Raw genomic sequence first — 24,642 nt, forward strand, 5'->3', positions numbered from 1 at the left:
TCTCTCTCCCTCTCCTCCGTCCATCCCTCCCTTCCTTCCATTCTCTAAAAATCAATGGAAAAAATATCCTTGGGTGAGGATTAACACACAAAAAAGAAGCAATATAAGCATAATAGGCATACCAGAAGAAGAGAGGGAGAAGAAAACAGAGAGCATGTTCAAACAAATACTTCAGGAGAACTTCCAAAACCTATGGAAAGAGCTAGATCCTCAAACCCAAGAAGCAAAGAGCACATCTAATTACCACATTCCAAAATGGCCTTTCCTAAGGCACATTGTATTAAACCTGTCCAAACTTAAGGCAAAAATAAATGAATGGGCCCATAGCAAACTAAAAAGATGCACAGCAGCCTGGCCAGTGTGACTCAACAGTTGAGCATGGACCTATGATCCAGGAGATCAAGGTTCAATTCCCTGTCAGGACACACGCCTGGGTGGTGGGCTCGATCCCCAGCAGGGGGAATGCAGGAGGCAGCCAATCAATGACTCTCATCATTCATTGATGTTTTTCTCTCTCTCTCCCTCTCCCTCCAAAATCAATAAAATTATATTAAAAAAAAAAAGATGCACAGCAAAAGAAACTGACAACAAAACAAAAAGGCAACTAACCAAATGGGACATGGTATTTGCAAACAACAGCTCTGACAAGGGGTTAATATACAAAAAATATAAAGAATTTATACAACTCAACACCAATCGAATTAAAAATGCGAAGAGGACCTGAACAGACATTTCTCCCAAGACGACATACAAATGGCCAACAGATGTATGAAAAGATGTTCAACTTCACAAGCTATTAGGGAAATACAAATCAAAACTACAATGAGACACTACCTCACATCTGTGAGAATGGCTATTATCAACAAGACAGATAATAACAAGTGTTGAAGAGGTTGTGGAGAAAAGGGAACCCGCATTCACTGCTGGTGGGAATGTACACTGGCACAGCCACTATGGAAAACAGTGTGGCAGTTCCTCAAAATATTAATAGAGCTACCATATGACCCAGAATCCCTCTGCTGGGTACCAACCTGAAAAAGCTCGAAAACATTTATTCACAAAGATATATGCACTGTTACGTTCATTGCAGCATTATTCTCGGTGGCTAAGACATGGAAACAACTGAGTATTCTTCAACAGATGATAGGATAAAGAAGATGAGATATATATACACACACAATGGAATACTACTCAGCCATTAAGAAAAGATGCAATACTGCCATTTGGGACAACGTGAATGGGCCTTGAGAATATTAAGCTAAGCAAAATAAGTCAGTCAGAAAAAGCCAAGAACCATATGATTTCACTCATATGTGGAATATAAAACTGAAACTCAGACATAGACAACAGTATGGTGGTTACCAGAGGGAAAGGGGTGGGGGCATAGTGAAGGGTAAAGGGGGCCAAATATATGGTGACAGAAGATGATCTGACTTTGGGTGGTGGGCACACACTGTAATATACAGATCATGTATTATAGAAATATACACCTGAAACCTATATATTAATCAATTTTGCCACAATAAATTAGAAAAAAGAAAAAAAAAATGTAGGAGACTTGGAAAAGAGATCCAGAAGTTTCAACGTTTGAAAAGGAATTCCTGAAAGCATTAAGAGAATGGAGAGAAGGTAATACTGAAGCAAGAACAGCTAAGATTTTCCCCAAACCAAAAATATGAGTCTGAAGAGTTAAAGGGTCCAAAGGGTATGTTTTCAAAATTCACCCCTAAATCTCAAAACATTAAGGATTTTTCTTTAGAGCACATGAATGATTATCACGTGTGAAATTTGACTTAATGACTAAAGGATCTATTCTAGAGTATAAAAGATAAATTTGGAGAAAACAGAATGCAATAAACAAATTAGAAAAAGAAGTTAAACACAAGTAAAAATACTTAATATCAAATGAAAATTTCAAATATTAGTTTATCAAGCTGAGAGGAGAAAAGGAAAGGATAGAGAAAAAAAGTATGCTATAATTTTTATCTTGTGCAAGGCATGGATATAAATACTATAAATATTATAAACTTATAGTTTTGTGGGATTTTTTTTGTTAGTCCTCACCAGAGGATTTTTTTCCCATTGATTTTTAGGCAGAGAGGCAGAGAGGGAGGGAGGGAGGGAAGGGGGAGCGGGGGAGGGGAGGAAAAGGAGGGAAAGATACATGTATTGGTTGCCTCCAGCCCATGCCAGGACCTGGGCTGCGGATTGAACCCTTTGGTGCTCAGACCAACGCTCTAACCACTGAGCAAGACCAGCCAGGGCCAAACTTAACAGTTTTAAGTATCCATACACAAATTCTAAGGATGGCTACTAAAAATAAAATATATAACTTAAAAATTATTCAGGGGTGAGGAGGCGGGGAGAGGAAAACTTGATGACAGCAACAGAATAACCAAAGACAAGACAAAGTAAATGTAAAGCACAACTTACACAGGCAGTAGTTTAACCTAAGAACATCAGTAATCATAAAATAAAATATGGTAGTGATAATATTAGACAATATAGGATACAATGTGAAACTCATTAAATGAGACAAAAACAGTACATATTTTAAAACACTACTTAAAAATTAATAGGTATCCAATAACATATCTTCAGAATATAAAAAACCAAAATTGAAATTAACAAAGGAGAAACTGAAAAGTTCACACAATCAGAAGTTTCCCAAAAGCCACCTACTTTTTTTTTTTTTTGTTAATCCTCACCCGAGGATATTTTTTCCATTGATTATTAGAAAGTGGAAGGGAGGGAGGGGGAGAGGAGATGAGGGAGGGAGGGAGGGAGGGAGATGAGGGAGGGAGATGAGGGAGGGAGAAACATCGATGTGAGAGAGACATCAATTGGTTACCTCCTGCACCGAAACCCAACTGGGGCAACGGAATGAACCTGCAACCCAGGTACATGGGCTTGACAGGAAATCAAACCCGAGATCCTTTGGTCTGAGGTCCAATGCTGTATCGCTGAGCCACACCAGCTAGGGCAAAGCCGCCTACTTTTTATTCATACTTATCGCACTTAAGCATAAAATTTATTTGAAATGTGTTTGAAGAAAAGCATTACTAAGAAACAAACTGTAAATAAGTCTAGTTCACTAGAAGAGTATCAGATATAAATAAGAAAACCCCCTTTCCTAATAGGGGTGCCATAAAATAAGCCTGAAAATAAATGTGACCAATTTAAAAACTATCTCTGACTTCAAATAAGATGGTGAGATCCATGGGGGAACAAAAACAAAAACAAAACTAAACTAGTCAAGGAACATTTTATTCTTTATGAATCATGGGAAAGGTGTACAGCACATGTTTAAGAACATAAGTTTAGGAGTCCAAAAAACCTGAGTTTGAATGTTAACTCCTTGTGTTACAAAACTGAGATTTAATATATTATTAAATCTAAGTCTTAGTTTCCAAATGAATTAAGTGGGTATAATAGTTTCTTAGCCCCATAAAGCTATCAAGATGATAAAATGAAATAATGACTGGCAAAGAGGGCTCAATAATTGATAGTTATGATGGTCACTATAAATTGTAGTTGTGTAAGAAATTGGGTGATATTCTTAATATTACCTAATGTGTTTTACAAAATGCTTTCAGTTTTCAAATCAAACGGGAAATATTTTTTATTTTTCACCATATTTGAGTTCTTAGTTCCCAATAACTAGTTGTAACTTTTTACTAAAATTAGGATTGTTAATTTTAGACTGAAAGAATAAGGCTGAGAGAATAGAGGCTATTAACCCTACTCCACCTTAACAAATGTTCTGAATTTCCAATCTAAGGAAGAGAAAAAAATTAAGAATGGCATCAGTACTGTTGTTCTCCAGTCCCAGTGATTTCTTCCCTTTTAAAACTAGAAACACTATCTGAGAGAAAATATTTTTAAAGTCTCCAATGGAATATAATCTTGCATCAAAACTAGAAAATTAGTTCAAATGGCTATTTTGGTGGCCAGGATAACATGAGCAACTTCTTTATTTTGTTTTACTGAATAAATGTCATTAACATACCTAACAGAGAATTAAAGGTTTATGGGCAAGAAATTTTAAATAGTTTTAAGATTTTATTCTTGTATTCCAAGAACGTATCAAGTGTTTTTGAAAACCTACTTTTAGTTCTCAGTACTCAAAAGGATATATATATAGAAGATACTAAAGCAGAGCCCCCCACTTCACCTCCAAAATAAAATAAACATTAAACCTGATTTCCCTTAATACTGAATTACTGCAAAATTTATGGATGAGGAATATAAGAGATTAAAGCAGATACTACTTGCACACTGGTTTGTTCACATACTGGCATATAAATCAACTTCCTTACTTGCTTCTTATAAATTCTGTTCAACGGGCGTTCTGTGTTACTTTTAAGTACAAAGCTGACATGATAGTTCCTTACCTTTCCATTAGCTTCTCTTTATCCCAATTGAAGTGGCTAAGGAGTATTCTTGTGATAGTTGCTGGATTCTAAAGAAGGGGGAAAAAAAGTCATTTTAAGGTAATAGCACTTCATTGACATTTAGTGACTTTTTCGGTTGAATTTATAACACTCCACCCCAAATTTCCTTTCCTAAGATATTTATCCCCTTAAAAAATACAAATTTTTAATTATAAGATCAAGATTATTTAAAAATAGTAAGCCACACCAATAAGGCAGGTTTCTATAGGATTCTAAAGCAGAATTCAAAATAAGCCAAAAAGGAATTAAATGAAAAATTACTGTATTATATCAAGCACTAGTGAAAATTAACTTTTTTGCTATTAAAGAGTTAACATCTGCCACATCAGCACACTATTAATCAATAAAATTTCTAACACCTTATGTATCAAATAGTTCAAATGATTCCAAACCATTTTTAAACCAGAAAGTCCTTCAAAGACATTTAATGAAAAATGACCAAAAAATCTGTACTGTGTAATAATTTATAGAGTATAATCTTAGGTTGGTATTTCTTTCCAGAAGAAAAGGCTAATGCCATGAAATAAAAGTTTTACTGCCTTATCACGATGCTGTCACAAATTTTTCCATTTCCTATAAAATTAGTGAGCTTACTGTCTGGGTACAGAATTTTGACTTAAAATGCAATGAGGGCTAAAAGATGAGAAAAGTCTGACTGGCTCAAAGATACTGGAGCTAATTACAGTATCAGAGTCTACTTATTTGTATTTAATGTATAATTTTATTACATCATATAGCATTTCAAAGAAGGTCTCTGTGCATAAAACTTTAATTTCACCAGTTAGACTACAGTATTAGTTAGCTAAAAAGTAACCCTATATAAAAATCATGTCACAATACAGACAGACTCGTAGAGACGAGGTTGACAGCTATGAGAGGGGCAAGAGGGGAGAGGGGAGGAGAGGCAGGAGGGAGGGGAGAAGAGTGGGGAGGAGAGAGGGGGAGCAAAAAGGAGAAAGTACTCATGGAGACAGACAACAGGTGATTGAAAGGGGATGGGTGGAGGTGGAGGAGGGCATAGAGGGGATATTCGTGAGGGGGAAAAATACAAAATAAAAAAAATAAAGGGGGGGAAAATCATGTCATGAAATAAATCTCTGTCCATTATTCTCAACAATACCATCCATCACAGGAAAATACACACATATTCATACCCCCAAAAAAGCCAAAGATGCAGCCATGGCTGCTCCCATACACCCACCACTCCAGGCACGTTATAATCCATCTAGTACTCCTTACTTCTAGGACCCAGACTTCCTCAAGAATCCTCCTTTAACACAGCACTACAGATAGACACCAGCAATCTACGAGAGTTATTTAATATGTGAAAAGAAACCTATTAACTGATCCTCAATTATAATGTGTTTATTTGTACAGAATATTTAGACATTGTCATGCACCCAGCTTTTTCTTAGAAATGTGATTCAACATTAAAAACAAAACAAAACTGAGTTTGGTAACAGGGTTTCACAATCTAAATATTCATTTAGATTTAGTAATATGTAAAATAAGGGCAATAATCCTATCAATTGGCAGAAGTCTAATAGTATTCACTAGAATCGTGTGACTAACTTTGTGGCACCCAATACACTATATTCTGTGCCACTAGACAGAGTGCCTGAAGGAAAATGTTTAGGAATTAAGTCTCAACTAAAAATGGGGGAGGAAGGCAAATGCCCTCTCTAACTTTATGCTGCTGGTGCCTTTTTGTTTGAGTTCCAGCATCAAAAATTGGTCCCACCCTAGCTGGTGTGGCTCAGTTGGTTGGAGTGTCATCCCATATGTAAACTGAAAGGTTCTGGGTTTGATTCCCTGTCAGGGCACATACCTAGGTTGTGGGTTCGATCCCGTCAGGGTGTGTCTGGGAGGCAATCGATTGATGTTTCTCTCTCTCAAATCAATGAACATGTTTTTGGGCGAGGATTGAAAAAAACTGGGCCCAGCCAGAGGTTCCCAAACCTATTACAGATCAAAAATTATTATGAAAAGTTCTATTAAAACATAGATTCCTAGGTTTTACCCCCATATATTTATTTATTAGGTATGGGGTAGGGCCTCTCCCATCACGAAAGGGATTAAAAAAATCACATCAGTGGTCCTCCAGGGTGAAGAAAACATGATTTCTTTTCTCTTTTTAGCTCATCCTTTAAAAATTTGTTTGTTTAATAATGTACATTCTATATTGGAGGAACATGCTCAAAAGTTTTCCCAACAGGATGCTACTGAAAAAAATTTGTCTAAACCACAGTGGCATGATAATGCCAAAATATATTCTGTCAGAGCTCTGAGCTATGGAACAGGGGATATTTCACAATACTAATGAAATATAATTGGGTTACTATTTCTGTACAGATGGTTTAAGTCATTTATGTGCATTGCATATAAGGAAAGGTGATAGGAGAATAATATTTACTGTGCATATACTGTATGCCAGGCCCTGTACAAGGTACTTTATACATCTCGTTTAATTCTCAAGGCACTCAACAAAGTCTATATACTTACCTCCCATTTTTAAATATGAGAAAACTATGGCTAGGCTTCAAAAGGTTACAAAAATTACCCAATACCATGCAATTAAGTGGAACAGCTGTGAATTCTTGCCTAGGGCAATCTGGATGTAATATTCCCTCAATTATTCCATTAGTAGAACCTAAAGGAATATTAAATATCTCATATAACTACTACTCATATGTCTAAATATCCTTTACATCCTTCACCAAAGGGTAATTCAGGGCAGAACGAGAAGAGAGCGGCAGAATGCAAAGAGGCACAAGGGAGTTTCTGAGGGACTGAAAGTGTTCTACTTTTCTTGTTGTTGTTAATCCTCACTTGAGGATATTTTTTTCCACTGATTTTTTTAGAGAGTGGAAGGAAGGGAAAGGGGGGGGGAGGGAAGGGTAAGAGAGAGAGAGAAACACTGATGTGAGAGGGACACACTGGTTGCTTCCTGCAGGCACCCCAATCAGGTTGGGGATAGAACCTGCAACCTAGGTACGTGCCCTTGACCGGAAATCGAACCCGCAACCCTTCTGTGCACAGGCCAATGCTCTAACCACTTAGCCACACTGGCCAGGGCATGTTCTATTTCTTAAATGTTTTCTCTTGTATAACCAACTATCACATTCATCAAAATTCAAACTATACACTTAAAATGGATACATTTAGTCAAAAAATTATACATCAATAATGTTGATTTATTTAAAAAGAAAACAATCTGACTTCTGATACTGGCAAAGATGAAATAATATAGGGTAATAAGCTCACTTTAGTGTCTCTCTCTTCCACTGATTATAACCAAAAACTCTGAACAAAATACAACTAACAAAGTACTCTAAAAAATAACAGCAGGCAGATCAGAGAGGGAAGTAAAGAACAACTAACAAAGTAGTGCTGAGTATCCTGGATTTTTGGTTTTTTTTATTTCTTGTTTTGACCCAAGGGTGAGCCAAACGGAAACTGCAGCAGACAAGATCAGCAAAAAGTCAGAGAAATTCTCTCTCTCTCTCTCTCTTTTTTGCCACAGGACTAGAGCAAAAGGCTCCTGGAGAATGTGGGGAGAATACATTTTTTCTTTCTCTTGTTTCTTCCCACCATGTGCTGAAGCTAGCCCCAGCCATCAAACTCCCTTCCTTGCTGCAGAGTGACCACTGAAAATCAAGAGAGAAAACATTGTTCTGAACAGAGGAAACAGTCAGAGGGTCCCTGCTGTGAAAAGAAGAGTGTAGAAGAGTCTGTTCTTTTCTTTTTCTCTCTTGCCACTTCACCTCAAGATACAGCAGGAAACTAAAACTGAGAGAACTTCATGTTTCTGGCTCTAGGAATGAAGAAAAGGGTCCCCGGAGCTAGAGAGTTCAGGGAACATCACAGAGAGAGAGGGAAAAGTAGATCTCTAAGTATGTGAACCAAGTTCTCACCTGTAAGTTGAGAACACAGCCAAAGAAGTACAAGAACAGAACTATGATATGAATCACTGTGCCCAAGTCCTAGACAACGTAAATGGGAATGGAAGGGGCAAATTCAACATAGCAAAGGCTTTGCAAACTGAAGAGAAAATGGAACCACTGCCTATGTAAAGTGAGAAAGAGCTTGAACTTATAACCTCACTGGGTTGGCTTGTGTACTAAAATTAAAAACCCCTCACCATCTCTAAAGGATTTTAATGGGATAGACTCTTAAAACATAATAGTCAAAATGTCCAAGACAGAATCCGAAATTATGACATAGCAAGAACAACAAAAAATCTCACCAGTTCTCAAGGGAGAAGACAACAGATATTGACCCCTAGATAACCCAGATGTTAGAATTATCAAAGACTTTAATAGCAGCTATTAAAAACATGATTTATTAGGTAATGGTAAAAACCTTAAAATGAATTTTAAAAATTCTTAGGAAAGAAAAAATTCTAAAAAAGAACCAATAGAAATTTTAGAACTAAAAAACACAGAAGTTCATTTGATGGGCTCAATAGGAAAAAGGGGATGACAAAGAAGTAAGTGAACTTAGAGATACATCAATAGAAATTATCCAATCCTAGCAATAGAAAAGGAAATTTTTTTAAAGAACAGTCTCCCGGGGTCCTGTGTGATAATTAAGTACCTGTCAGACTAGAATTCTACATTCAGTGCAAGTACAGTTCAGGGATGAAGAAAAAGATACTCTCAGACAAAAGAAAACTAGGAGAGCTCACTGCCAGCAGACTTGCTAAAGGAAATGCTAAAAGAAGTTCTTTAGGTGGAAAAGAAATGATAGCAGAGGAAAACTTGGATCTTTAGGAAAGAAACAATAGGAGTGGTAAATGGGTAAAATATACACTACTTTTATCCTCTTAAGTTCTTGAAAACATAGAAAACTGCTGAAACAAAAAATTAGAACGTGTCATGGTGGGGGGAAGGGTTAAAGGCATATAGATACAACACATAGCACAACTATAATATAAAGGGACTGGGGAAAAAATCATCTATATAGTTGTAAGGCTTCTATGTTTTACTTGGAGTGGTAAAACACTAATTCTAAGTAGAATGTGAAGACTTAAATATTTTTATTATAATCCCTAGAGCAACCACTAAAAAATAAAACTTTTTTTGTTTCTTTGTTTTTAATATATCTTTATTGATTTCAGAGAGAGGAAAGGAGAGGGAGAGAGAGAGAAACATCAATGATGAGAGAGTCATTGATCGGCTGCCTCCTGCATGCCCTCGACTGGGAATAGAGCCCTGAACAGGGCATGTGCCCTGACCTGGAAATGAACCCCAATCGCCTGGATCCTAGGTCGATGCTCAACCGCTGAGCCATGTCTGGCTGGGCTGAAACTGTTTTAAAACAAACAAAAAAAAAACCAACAAAAAACCACACCAAGATATGCCAATAGGTATATGTAGTAGAATATCTTTAAAATTTCAATCCAAAAGAAGTACAAAGAAAAATACTCAGAAGGCCTAAATCCAATTACATCAATAATCACATTAAATGTAAAATTATGTTGTACACCTGAAACTAATGTGATATGTCAAGTATACCTCAATTTAAAAAAGAAATGAAATGCTGCTAAATAAAATGAAATAAAAGACAAGAGATAGCTTAGTGTTTTTTTTCCCACAAAAGAAAAACTGTATGTTGTCCATAACAACCCATTATCAATGTAATGATATACAGAGATTAAAAAGGTCAATTCACCAAGAAAATAAAACAATCTTAAATGTATGCACTTAAACAAAGCCTAATAATAAAGCAAAAACTGATAGAAATTAAAGAAAAATAGACAAATACACAATTATACTTGGAGATTTCAACACCTCTCTCTCAGTAATCCAATAAACAAGAAGATAGACTATTTGAAAATTAAATCATCTTCTAATAACGCAAGGGGGTTGAGGAGGAAGTATTGAAGGCAATTAGAAAACATCTTGAACTGAAGCAAATGAAACTACAACACATCAAAATTTGTGGGATGTAGCTAACATTGTTTAGAAAGAAATTTATTGCATTAGTTAAAAAAAAGTCACAAATGCTTTTTAAAAAGGGCAAACTAAACCTGCAGCAAACATAAGAAAAGAAATAATAAAGATAAAGAGAAGTCAATGATACTGAAAACAGAAAGTCAATAAAACCAAAAGCCAGTATTGAAATCAATAGAGCTTTAGCAAAGACTAAACAAGATAAAAAACAAAAACACAAATGACCAATATAAAAAACGAGAGGGAAATATCAGTACAGATCCTATAGGCATTAAAAGGATAGTAAGAGAATACTTCCAAACAGCTCTTTGCTCATTAACTCACAACTTAGATGAAATGGACCAATCTCCTTAGGGACACTATTAAAATTCACTGAAGAAACAGATAACATGAATATTCCTATATCTATAAAGCAAATCAAATGTGTAGTTTTAAAACCTTTCCACAGCCTGGTCGGTGTGGCTCAGTGGTTGAGTGGCGACCCATGAACCTGTCGGATTCCCAGTCAGGGCACATGCCTGGGTTGAGGGCTAGATCCCCAGTAGGGGATGTACGGGAGGCAGCTGATTGATGTTTCTCTCTCATAGATGTTTCTATCTCTCCATCCTTCTCCCTTCCTCTCTCTCTAAATATAAAACAAAAAAACACACCACCTTTCCACAAAGAAAACTCAAGACCCAAATGGTTTCACTGGCAAAGTCTACCAATCATTTAAGGAACCAAAAAAATTTCTTCAAAAAAAAAAGAGGAGGAAGAAACACTTCCCAATTACTATTATAAGACCTACAGTGCCCTGATGTAAAAATCAGACAAAGCAACTACTATATAAACAAAAGTGTAAAATTCCACAACAAAATATTGGAAATCAAATCTAGTAATATATAAAAAAGATAATTATACCATAACAAAGTGGGGTTTATCTTAGTATTAAAGGCTGGTTAAACATTTTTTTAAAAAGTCAATGTTAACTGCCCATATTAACAGCCTAAAGAAGAAAAACCACAAGACCGTATCAATAGGATGCATACAAAGCATTTGATAGAACTCAATATCCAGTACTCATAAAACCTCTCAGCAAATTAGGAATAGAAGGGAACTTCTTCAATTTGTTAATCTAAAAAATACTCTGGCTTCTCTTCAGATGGCATAAAAGTTACAACTAACATCATACTTGATGAAAAACTATGCTTTTCCCTTTGGATATGGAACAAGGCAAGGATATCAATTTTCACCACTTCTATTCAACACTGCACTGAAATCCCACAAATGCAATAAGGCAAGAAAAAGAAAAGGCATATGCCATGTCCTCTTCCAACCATGTTGTCTGACAAAATCCGGACGTGGAGAGGAAGCTTCAAGGAAGGCGTCTTCTGGGAAGAGGACGTGGCATGTGGGTGGAAGTAACTGGCTTAATGGAAATATCCCTTCTCCTCCTTGGAGGGGGATTTTGGGCCATAAAATCAATAACTAACCTGGGAATGGTAAACAACGTTCTCACTTCTGAAGAAATCCCGACTTCCCCAAGTCCAGTCACTACCACATGTGCCGGATGCTTTAACAAATTGTTATTAGAAGTAGCCAGGAAAACTTCCCCTGGCGCCACCAGTAAGGAATTTATGGAAGAACTAGAGAAAGCTGAGCTCACGCAGCCGCCTATACTCAAGTGCCCCCGCCTATGAATGCAAGATTAGTCGAGGACAGGAAAAAGGCCATCGCCCCTTGCCTACTGTACAAGGACCACCCTGGGTAGCATATAGAATAAATGGCAGATTGTGGCATCCCCTGAAAGGGCTAACAGTATGGAAAGGCTACCAGACCCTCCTCTGCCTTAGACAGATGCTTAGAATGAAAACGGTATCAGAATAGTTAATGTAAATGGAAGGCATGTTCAGTATGAGAACTTGCCCTTCATGAAACGCTTGGCAAGGCAGTCGCCACGCTGGTGCTTGCTCCCAAAGAAACAAAAGAAAAGCATTCTTAAGCAGTTAATCAATAGCTATGGCAAAAGGCACTCTTTTCTTAGAAGAAAATGGCAAGAAGAATATAATAACTTATGAATAGGTCCATAGTTAAAATATAACCACAAGAAGTAGTAACCACAGGCAAATATTATATAAAATATCTGTCTCACAAGCTAATATATTACTGCTGCAAACAAAGCCGCATCTATCACTCTATAGGTCACTGATTTTTCCTTTCTCCTCTATTCTAAAAAATAAAAGTGAAAATTGTTCCGTTCTGATGAAATCAAAACTTGTATTGTTTAACCTGTGAATAATATTTCTTGCTTGCTAACCGAAAAAATGTAATCGTAGCCAAAAAAGAAAGTATAAAAGATTATGTTGATTCTCAATAAAGTGGAACAGTGTCACACCATCTCCGAGTCGTGTAGTCTGCTGTCTCCCAGCGCCAACGCCTTGCCCACCTTCGGGACCCCTGACTCCTGCTGCGGCTGGACCACGGCAGGCATAGAGGTCAGAAAGGAAAAAAATAAAGCTGTCTCTAGTCACATATAACACAACTGTCTATGTAGAGTATTCCATGGACATACAAAAAGTTCCTAGAACTAACAAATGAGTTTTACCAAGGTCTCAGAACATCAATAATATTTTTTTAAAAACTCAGCTCTGTTTTTATATACTAGCAATTAATAACTGAAAATTTTTAAAAATTAAAGTACCATTTACAAACACCACAAAAATGTGAAATATTTAGGTATAAATTTAACAAAATATGTGAAGTATCTGTATGCTACAAAATACCAATGAAGGAAATTTTAAAAAACTAAATAATGGAGAGATATACCATCTTCATGGATTTGGAACCAATATACAGTAGTCCCTCGGTATCCGTGGGGAATTGGTTTCAGGACCACCCATAGATACCAAAATCTGACAATGCAGGACCACCCACAGATACCAAAATCTGACAATGCTCAAGTCCCTTGGTGTAGAACAATGTATATAGTCTGCTCTCTGCATCCAGATTCCCAACCATGGACTGAAAATACTGTTTTCAAACCTTGGTTGGCTGAATCTGTGGATGCAAAACCTGTGGATCCAAAGGGCCAACTGCAGGTAAAATATTAATTCTTCCCAAATTGATCTATATATCCAGCTCAGTATCAATCAAAATCCCAGTTAGATTTCAAGAAAATGATTCTAAAATGTATATGGAATAGCAGGGAAACTGGAATAGCCAAAATAATTTTGAAAAGACCACCACCTGATTTCAAAACATACTATAAAACTGCAGTATTGGGGGGGGGGAAGGTAAACCCTCGACTTTGTGGACTTCAATTTAACGAACAACATTTCTAGTCTGTATGTCATATGTGAAAATTAATACTCTATTAATTTTAAAATGCTTTAAACCAAGATTTGATTACAATTAACAGGTTATTTTTTGTTATTGATTCACTGTTATTTTTAACAAATTTTAGTGAATAGGCCATATGTTGGAAAAAATACTGTAGTAATTTGGCCAACACAAATAAATATTACATATCTACAACTATAGTCTACATATTTAAATCCAAGAGTTGCTGCTGTAAACAATGTCTGGGGAATGATTGGCATGTGATAACACCACATGGCTCGAGGTCATTGGTTCTACAGTCGAGTGGTGTGACTTTCTACAGCAGTTTTAACATGTGCCAGCCGATGTTCCAATGTGTGCTAAGCCATGGCCCAGCCGTCTGGATTTACTTGTGGTGACTGGTGAATGCATGCATTTTACTAGACCTATTCAGTATCAATTTAAAGTTACTGTAATACATATGGAAAACTTTTCTGTGAAATTAAACTTTTTGTACATACTTAATTTTAATTACACAAACGTGTCTACATGAGTAATAACAGGTAAACTAACTAATTTGTGAATTTTTTAACACACACATTTGGAAAACCTACTTTATTATATAATGGACTTCTGGCTTTAACGGACACCCCCTCACCCAAATCAGTCTGTCACATTGAGGTTTTACTGTATTAATCCACAGATTAAAGGAGTAGAAGAGAAGCCAGAAACAGATCCATATAAATATGTCAAAGTGATTTATTACAAAGGTACTAAAACAATTCATTGGGCTAATCCAAACTGTGCTGGAATAAAAAAATCTTTATCTTTAAAAAAAAATTTAAAAAAAAAAAAAAAAATCAACTTTAACCTATATCTCAGATTTCATCAAAATTAATAATAAATCAGGCCTAAATGTAAAACCTAAGACTATAAAACTTCTAGGAGAAAATATTTGTGACCTTGGGTTAGGCAAATAGCTCTTAGAATGAAAAAACATGCCATACACTGGGAGAAAATATTTGCAAATCACGTATCTGACAAAGGACTTATTCGTGGAACATATATTTTAAAAATTTCTTGAAACCTAACAAGAAAACAAAAACTCAATTTAAAAAGTAAATGATTTCAATGTACTTCACAAAAGAAAATCTATGGAGAGGCATAAAAAATACATATGAAAAGATACTCAACATCATTAGTTATTCAGGATACAAAAAATTAAAACCACAAGTGGTACTACTACATGCCTATTTGAATGTGTGAGGGGGGTAGCAGGGCAATCTGACAATCCCACGTGCAACAGAATATGTGGTGCAACTAGAACTCTCTCATACACTACTGGTGGTAATGCAACAGTACAGCCAATAAGAAAAAGTTTAGCTGTTTCTTCAGTTAAACATATACTTACTACAACCCTAATATCTCCCTATTAGGAACTGACCCAAATGAAATGAAAACTTATGTTCACCCCAAAATCTGGAAGAGATTGTTAACAGCTTTATTTGTACTTGGTAAAAATTGGAAACAAAACAAACTGTGCTACATATCACCACAATGGAATACTATTCAGCAATAAAAAGAACTATTGATACATATAACAATATGAATAATCTCAAGTACAAATTTTCAGTAAAGAAGCCAGACTCAAAAGGCTACATACTGTATGATTCCATCTATGTGACAAGGTGGAAAGGCAAACTATAGGGATAGTGTAAAAATCCTTGGCTGCCAGGGATTAAGGGTAGGGGATGGTTTAAACAAATAAGGTATAAAGAGGGAATTATATAGGGGGTGATAATGGAACTGTTCTTGATTGTGGTGGTGGTGGTGGTGGTGGTCACACAACTCTAGGTATGTGTCAAAATTGATGGAATTATGGAACCAAAAGTATAAATTGTATTGTATGAAAATTAAAATATAAATTTTAAATATTAAAGAATAGTAATCTAACCCTCACTGGAGCATCTATAATGGAGTTCTGACTGTTAAAAGTACAAGTGAACATAGATGTGAAGTTATTTAGTGCCAAGCACTTTACATACATTTCATTTAATCCTCACATCAATACTTAATGCAAGGTAGGCACTATTTATACCTCACAGATGAGGTTAGAGAAGCTAAGAGACAAAATAGGTAAACAGGATTTGAAAATTAGAGGAAGTTTATCAAAATGTATGCCATAGCACCACCCTCAAAGATTCTGATTTAGGTTGCATTAGGTTGGGGCCTGGTAAAAGGAGAGAAATCCACCTATGTCTGCTATCAAAACTCATAATTAGTTTAGTGGAAAGCCAATTCAAGCTCTTGGCTGAAAAATATACCTCTTCATCTTGTTTTTGTTGATATTCCTCATTTTTTAAAGCCATAAACAATCCAAACAAAAATAGTTAATGAGCAAAATAACTAATTAGAAAACTAACAATAGCAGCTGTACCTTCAACTTTTAGGACAATAAAGCAACCTATAATCGCAAATCTTCTCTAGTTATAAGCTCTAGAACAATGGTTTCCCCATTCTGGCTACATATTAGAATCTCTGATTGTTTAGGGTGGGACATGAATATCTGTATTTTTCGCCCCAAGTTTTTACCTAAAGTTCCTCAAATAATAGTCATATGCAGCCAGAACTAGGAACTACTACTCTTAGTTTCCCCATTATGGGGGCTCTGAAAATTAAAGTATATATATATGAAATCCCATATGAATATAAAAGTATAACATTTTAGTAATTTGAAGATTATTACATTCTAGGGATACAGAAGCAGTGTGTTTTGAAAGTTCTGGTTCTGCTTTTTATAAAAAGTGGGTCTGAATATGCCAAATGTCCCAGCAGAGGCTTTAATATCAATGCACTATCATCCTCTAATCCTTTGATCAAGTAGTTGTTAACTTTGGTAGCACATTAGAATCATCTGAGGAGCTTTTAAAAAACTAATGTGCAGGACACACCCCAAGCCATATCAGAACCCTGGGGAGGGGCGAGGGATTTTTTTTAAACCCCAATTAATGTACACAGAAAGGCCTCCAAAGCCAGGCTTTTTATTTATCTCAAAGGTTGATCAGAAAAAGAATTAAATAAGTTATAGACTCCATCTAAAAACTCAGTTTGATAATTTTCTTACAGAATAGACTCATGTTTCTACATTATGTTTCTATTTAGCTTAATCTCTGAGCTCCATAAGAGAGCTGCTGATGGCCCAAACTTTATAGATTATTGTTCTGTAAAGCCTTCTTAAAAAAATATTAGAAACCCAAAAGTCATAAGGTACAAAACTTCTGTACAGATATGTCTGCAATAAAAGGTAAGTAAAAATAATATCTAAAAAGACAATCCAACAAAAATGGACAGTTTATGAATTCACACAATACACCTGGCTGGAAAACAAGAAAATACTCATCCTCCTTAGTATGACTGTTTTTAATCTCTGGGAATGGACAAAATCTTAAAAACTGATAATATTCAGTGATAAAGAAATGGGAAAGTGGCCCATAACATGTTAGTGAGATGGTTGGAACCTTTGGTAAAAACTTCTGTGAGAAATTCGGCAGAACTGCTCAAAATTTAAAATGCACATGACCTCAAACCCAGAGATTCCACTTCTAGGAACCTACCCAACAGAAATTTGCAAATGTACAAAGGTAAGACTAAGAAATTTCACATGCAAATTATTTGGAAATACAATTTGTTCACTTTGCATTTCTATGTTACATTTTGGTAATTCTCACAATATTTCAAACTTTTTCATTACTACTATTTGTTTTGGTTAACTGTGATCAGTGATCTTCGATGTTACTATTTTAATTGTTTTGAGATGCCATGAACTGTGTCCATATAAGATTTTGAAATTAATAAATGTGCCCGGCCGGACGTGGCTCAGCGGTTGAGCATCGACCTAGGATCCAGGCGATCGGGGTTCGATTCCTGGTCAGGGCACATGCCCGGATTGCGGGCTGCAGTAGATCAATGACTCTCTCATCATTGATGTTTCTATCTCTCTCTCTCTCCCTTCTCCTTTCCTCTCTCTGAAATCAAAAAAGGTATATTTAAAAAAATAAATTAAATTCAATAAAAAATCTTCTAAAAAATAAATAAATAAATGTGTGCTGACTGCTCCATCAACAGGCCTTTTCTCTTTCTGCTCCCTCTTCCCTGCCCCAGGTTCTCTCTTTTTCCCTATTACCTGGGACTCGACAATATTAAAATTAGGCCAATTAACCCAGTAATAACCTCTAAGGGTTCAAGTGAGTCACAAGTCTTTCACTTTAAATCAAAAGCTAGAAATAATAAAGTTTAGTGAGGAAGGTATGTCAAAAGCCCAGATAGGCCAAAAACTAGGCCTCTTGTGCCAACTAGTCAAGTTGCAAATACAAAAGAAGTTTTTCAAGGAAATTAAAAGTGCTTATTCAGTAAACACATGAATGATAAAAAAGCAAAACAGCCTTATTGTTGTTACTGATATGGAAAAAGTTTTAGTGGTCTAGATAGAACCTGTGACATTCTCATAAGACAAAGTTTGATCCAGAGGGAGGCTCTAACTCTCTTCAATTCTATGAAGGCTGAGAGAGGTGAGAACGCTGGAGAAGAAAATTTGGGAGTAGCAGAGGTTGGTTCATGAAGGGAAAAAAACCATCTTCAAAATATAAAAGTGCAAGGTTAAGGAGCAAATGCTGAAGTAAAAGTTACAGCCAGTTATCCAGATCTAGCTCAGAAAATTAATGAAGGTGGTGGCTACACTAAACAGATTTTCAGTGTAAACAGAACAGCCTTATACTGGAAGACTCCCATCTAGGGTTTCCTAGCTAGAAAGGAGGAGTCAATGCCTGGCTTCAAAGAATAGATTGATTCTCTTGTTAGGGGCTAATGTAGCTCCTGACTTGAAGTCAATGCCCATTTACCCTCAAAAAGTCCTAGGGCCCTTAAGAATTATGTTAAATCTACTCTTCCTGTGCACTATAAATGGAACAACAAAGCCTGGATGACAGCACATCTATTTACAACATGGTTCACGGAATATTTTAAGTCCACTGTTGAGACCTACTTCTCAGAAAAAAAACCACTCCTTTGAAAGTATTACTTAATACTCACTGATAGCGCACCTGGCCATCCAAGAGCTCTGATGAAGATGTACAATGAGATTAATGTTATTTTCATGCCTGCTAACAAAGTATCCATTCTGTAGCCCACGGATAAAGGAGTAATTTTTACTTTCAAGTCTTATTATTTAAGAAATACATTTTGTGGAGATTCCAAGATGGCAGCAGATTAAGTGGAAGCAACACTGACACTCTCCCAGGACCAAACTGGAACTAAAACTAAAATACAGAAAACCATCCTGAATAATCAACTGAAGACAAGCTAGAGAGAACCCTTATAACCAAGGACATAGCGTGGAGATGACAGAGAGACTGGTAGGAAATGTGGAGGCATGAAAAGGGCTGGCTGAGCTCCCACAGGAAGCCGCTGAAGTTCTGGAGGGATATCTCCCCTGTGGGTGGTTCCCACAGAGAACTCCGGGGTTTAAACCCCAAGATGGGCTCCGCAGCCCACAGCACCAGAACTGAGAAAGGTGCCTACATAACATCTCGCTGTGAAAAGCAGAGGGGTTTCTGTCTGCCAGGGACAGATGGCTAGAAATGCAGGCACCCTCTTAAAGGGTCAATGCACAAGTTTCAGGTGCAGCTACTCACCTTGGGTTCCAGCAAAGGGAGGGCAGAGTGGACTAGAGTGGTGTGAGGAGAATCTAGGGTTGCAGGATTGGGGACAGAGCTCGGAGAGTGCCCCCTCCGGGTTCCTGTGCTGAGTCATTCTCCCATAAAGCAGAGGACAACTTTCTCAGGCGGACATATACCATCCAGGCAGTTTTTACCTGGGGGGAAGCAATTGCCCCACCCATTGGAAAACCTCTCATCCCACCCAGTGGAGTTTATACCATCCTGTGGTCCACAGCCTGAGGCCCATTAAGAGACAGAGAATAACAATCAGCTTTACCTGATCTGTTTCTGAACCCAGAGCTTGGAAAAGCAGACCTTGGTGCACAGCTGTGAATTGCTGATAGCGCCAAACAGGGTACTGAAGTCTAGGCACAAACAGCCTCTTCTGACATTGGCCTGCGCCAGAGATCATCCAAAAGACTGGGAGTCCTAGCAGATCTATCTAATACATAGAAACAAATGCAAACAGGCAGCCAAAATGGAGAGACAAAAAAATAAGCCTCAAATGAAAGAACAAGAGAATTCTCCAGAACGACAGATAAAGGAAATGGAGATAAGCAATCTATCAGGTATAGAGTTCAGAATACTGATCATAAGGATGCTCACAGCATGAGAAAAGATATAGAATCTGAAGAAAATTAAGAATGACATAGTAGAAATAAAAATACATTGGAAGGGATAAACAGCAGATTAGGGGAAGATGAGGATCAGATCAGCAAATCAGAACACAGGGTAGAAAAATACTCAATCAGAGAACCAAAAAGAAAAAAACAATTAAAAACAGGAGCACAGTTTAAGGGAGTTGTGGGACATGAAATATAATACTATTCGCATAATTACAAGTACCAGAAGATTGAGAAAGTAAGCAAGGGTTAGAGAACCTGTTTGACGAAATAATGGCAGAAAACTTCCCTAACCTAATGAAAGGAAAAGTCACACAAGTTCGGGAGGCATAAAGAGTCCCAAGCAAGAAGAACCCAAAGAGGCCCATGCCCAGACATATCATAATTAAAATGGAAAAAATTAAAGACAAAGAGAGAATCCTAAAGGCAGCAATAAAAAAGCAATCTGTTGTTACCTACAAAGGAGCTCCCATAAGGCTATCAGCTGATTTCTCAGCTCTACAGGTCAGAAGGGAATGCCATGAAGTATTCAAGGTAATGAAAAGCAAGGATCTGAAACCAAGACTACTCTACCCAGCAAGGCTATCATTCAAAATAGATGGTGAAATAAAGTTTCCCAGACAAAAAAATGGCTAAAGGAGTCACCACCAAACCAGCATTACAAGAAATTTTAAAGAGAATGCTGTAATAAGTAGAAATACAGAAAAAGAAACATACACATAATTAAAATGGCAATAGGTATTTATCAATAATAACCTTAAATGTAAATTGGATTAAATGCTCCAATCAAAGGACAAAGGGTAGCTAAATGGATAAGAAAACATGCCCTAGCCCAGCTGGCATGACTCAGTGGTTGAGTGTTGACCTATGCACCAGGAGGTCAGGGTTCAATTCCCAGTCAGGGCACATGCCTGGTTGTAGACTCAATCACCAGTAGGGGGCACGCAGGAGGCAGCCCATCAATGACCCTCATCACTGATGTTTCTCTTTCTCTGAAATCAATAAGAACATATTTAAAAAAAAAAAAAAAATTAAATTAAATTAAAAAAAAAAAAGTGCTGTCTACAAAAGACTCACACAGCCTAAAAAAAAACACACACACTTCTGGAGGACTTTAGAGGAGAGATCCACAACAATACAGTAATAGTAAGGGACTTTTAACACCCCACTGAACTCACTGAGCAGATCTTCCAGACAAAAGATCAACAAGGAAACAGTGACTCTAAATGACACACTAGATCAGATGGACTTAATTGACATTTACAGAACAGTTCACCCCAAAGCTGCAGAATATACATTTTTCTCAAGTGCACATGGGACATTCTCAAAGACAGACCACATGTTAGGACACAAAACAAGTCTCTACAAGTTCAAGAAGACTGAAATCATATCAACCATCTTTTCAGACATTTACATCATGGAATACTGTGCAGCTGTAAAAAAGAAGAATCTCTTACCCTTTGAGACAGCAAAATGGAACCTAGGGAACCTGGAGAGTATCATGCTAAGCAAAATAAGCTAGTCAGAGAAAGACAAGTATCACACGATCTTACTCATGTGGAATCTAATGAACAAAACAAACCAATGAACAAAATAGATCCAGAGACAGAAGCATGGAACAGACTGACCAATCTTAGAGGGAAGGTGGGGATAGGGTGGTGGTGGTGGGAAAAGAGATCAACCTAAGAACTTATATGCATATATGCATAACCCAGGAACACAGGCAATAGTGTAGTGAGAGACTGGATGGAGGGGATCAATGGGGGGGGGGGGGGGGACGAGGATGGGGGACTAGGCAAGCATCTGTAATGCTTTAAACAATACAGATAAATTAGGAATACATTTCATAAGGCTATAGCCATCAATAGAGAGTGACTCCTCTGACGAATCTGGGCAAAGTAAATTGAAAACCTCTCGAAAGGATTCCCCATGCTAGGTGCCATTAATTACACTTGTGCCCTGGCCAGTGTTGCTCAGTGGTTAGAACATCAGCCCACACTCCCAAGATTCCCTGGTTCAATTCCAGGTCAAGGGCATGTACCTTGGTTGCAGTCGGAGCGGGTGGGGGAAGGGGAGGCAACCAATTAATGTCTCTCTCTCTCACAGCAGTTGTTTCTCTCTCCCCCCTTCCCTCCCTCCTGTCCATTCCACTCTATCTAAAATCAACGGAGAATTATCCTTGGGTGAGGATTAACAACAACTACTACCAAAAAAAAAGAAAAAGAATATTTGTGATTTACAGGAAGAGCTCAAAATATCAACATGAGCAGGAGTTTGGAAGAAGTTGATTCCAGCCCTCAAGGATGACTTTGAGGAGTTCAAGACTTCAGTGGAGGATGTAACTACAGATATGGTGGGAAAATCAAGAGAACTAGAAGTGGAGCCTGAAGATTTTATGTGAATGAACTGCTACAATCTCATGATAAAACTTTAACAGATAGTAGATGCTTCTTATGGATGAGCAAAGTGGTTTCTTGAAATGGACTGTACTTCTGGTGAAAATACTTTGAAGGCTGTTGAAATGATAACAAAGTACTTAGAATATTACATAAACTTAGTTGATAAAGCAGCAGCAGGGTCTGAGATGACTGAATCCAATTTTGAAAGTTCTACTCTGGGTAAAATGCTATCAAACAGCACAGCACGCTACAGAGAAATCATTCATGAAAGGAAGAGTTATTAAAATAGTAAACTTCTGTTGTCTTATCTTAAGCAACTGCCACAGTCACCCAAACTTCAGCAACCACCACCCACCTTGATCAGACAGCAGCCACCAACATTGAGGCAAGAACCTCCACCAGTAAAAAGATTATGATTTGCTAAAGGCTCAGATTATAATTAGCATATTTTATCAATAAAGTATTTTTTAACTAAGGTATGTACATTGTTTTTTTAGACACATGCTATTGTACACTTCATGGACTACAGTATAGTATAAGCATAAATTTTATACGCTCCAGGAAATCAAAAAATTCATGTGACTCACTTTATTGCAATATTCATTTATTGCAGTGATCCACAACCAAACCCACAATATCTGAGGTATCCTGCATTATGTAGCAATTAAAAAACCAAGAAGAAAAGTGATCTGTCTGCACTGATGTGGAAGGATGTCCATGACATATGACTTAGTAAAACAAAAAAAAGGCAAGTTACTGAGCAGCGTAGGGTATTCTATTTATGTGCAACCCAGGAATGTGCCCTTGACCTGGAATTCAACCTGCGATCCTTGGGTGTGTGGGCTGATGCTCTAACCACGGAGCAACACCGGCCAGGGCACGAATGTTATTAATGGCACCTAGCATGGGGAATCCTTTCCAGGAGTTTTTCAATTTACTTCTCCCAGATTCATTAGAGGAATCACTCTTTATTGATGGCTATAGCCTTATGAAATGTATTTCTAATTTATCTTTATTGTTGAAGTATTACAGATGTTGTCCCCCCACCATTGGTCCACTCGACCCTGCACCCCTCTCCAGGCCTTTACAACACTATTGTCTGTGTTCCTGGGTTATGCATATATGCATATAAGTTCTTAGGTTGATCTCCACTATCCTCACCTTCCCTCTAAGATTGGTCAGTCTGTTCCATGCTTCTGTCTCTGGATCTATTTTGTTCATTAGATTCCACATGAGTAAGATCACGTGATACTTGTCTTTCTCTGACTAGCTTATTTTGCTTAGCATGATACTCTCCAGGTTCCATTATGCTGTCTCAAAGGGTAAGAGGTTCTTCTTTTTTACAGCTGCACAGTATTCCATGATGTAAATGTCTGAAAAGATGGTTGATACGATTTCAGTCTTCTTGAACTTGTAGAGACTTGTTTTGTGTCCTAACATGTGGTCTATCTTTGAGAATGTCCCATGTGCACTTGAGAAAAATGTATATTCTGCAGCTTTGGGGTGAACTGTTCTGTAAATGTCAATTAAGTCCATCTGATCTAGTGTGTCATTTAGAGTCACTGTTTCCTTGTTGATCTTTTGTCTGGAAGATCTGTCCAATAAAGTTAGTGGGATCCTCAAGTCACCTACTATTACTGTATTGTTGTGGATCTCTCCTCTAAAGTCCTCCAGAAAGTTGTGAGTTTGATCCTTGGTCAGGGCACATATCCAGGTTGTGGATTCGATTCCCGGTTGGGGTGTGTTTGGGAGGTAACCGATCAATGTTCTCTCTCACGTCAATGTTTCCCTCTCTCTCTCTACTCCCTCTTCTCTAAAATCAATAAAAACATATCCTCAGATGAGGATTTAAAAAAATAAAAAATAAAGATAAGTAAAAGTATACAAGTATGCTGAGAGCTTTATACTAAGAATCACTAAAAGGCTGCAATATAATTAATGCTTGTTCAATGACATACAACAGAATAAAAATGACATAGTTTGCAAAATATAAAAATAGTATCTTGTCACCAACAGATGCTCTTGATTTCAATCAATCATGATTTGAAACCACTAGAGTTAGCTAAAAAGGGGAAATTGACAAAAGGAATTAGGTGCTTAACTGTTAGAGGACTGAGGAGGGCAGCTATAAAGTTCTGTCTACAAGAAATGATACCACAATATTACAAGACCAAATCACAAGCCCTCCCCCTCCTTAAGTC

General features: G+C 37.1%; 1 protein-coding gene across 1 annotated transcript in view; it reads right to left on the reverse strand.

Moving 5' to 3' along the window:
* The window catches only part of ARIH1 (ariadne RBR E3 ubiquitin protein ligase 1), a 131,432-nt gene that overhangs the window by 74,557 nt on the left and 32,233 nt on the right, over window positions 1–24,642 (reverse strand). The window contains exon 2 of the mRNA XM_087824496.1: window positions 4,395–4,462. Coding sequence (XP_087680622.1) covers window positions 4,395–4,462 — 68 coding nt within the window. The remainder of the gene's footprint in view (window positions 1–4,394; window positions 4,463–24,642) is intronic.

The sequence above is a fragment of the Miniopterus natalensis genome, chromosome 1, assembly GCF_054644295.1.
Source record: "Miniopterus natalensis isolate mMinNat1 chromosome 1, mMinNat1.hap1, whole genome shotgun sequence".
NCBI lineage: Eukaryota > Metazoa > Chordata > Mammalia > Chiroptera > Miniopteridae > Miniopterus > Miniopterus natalensis.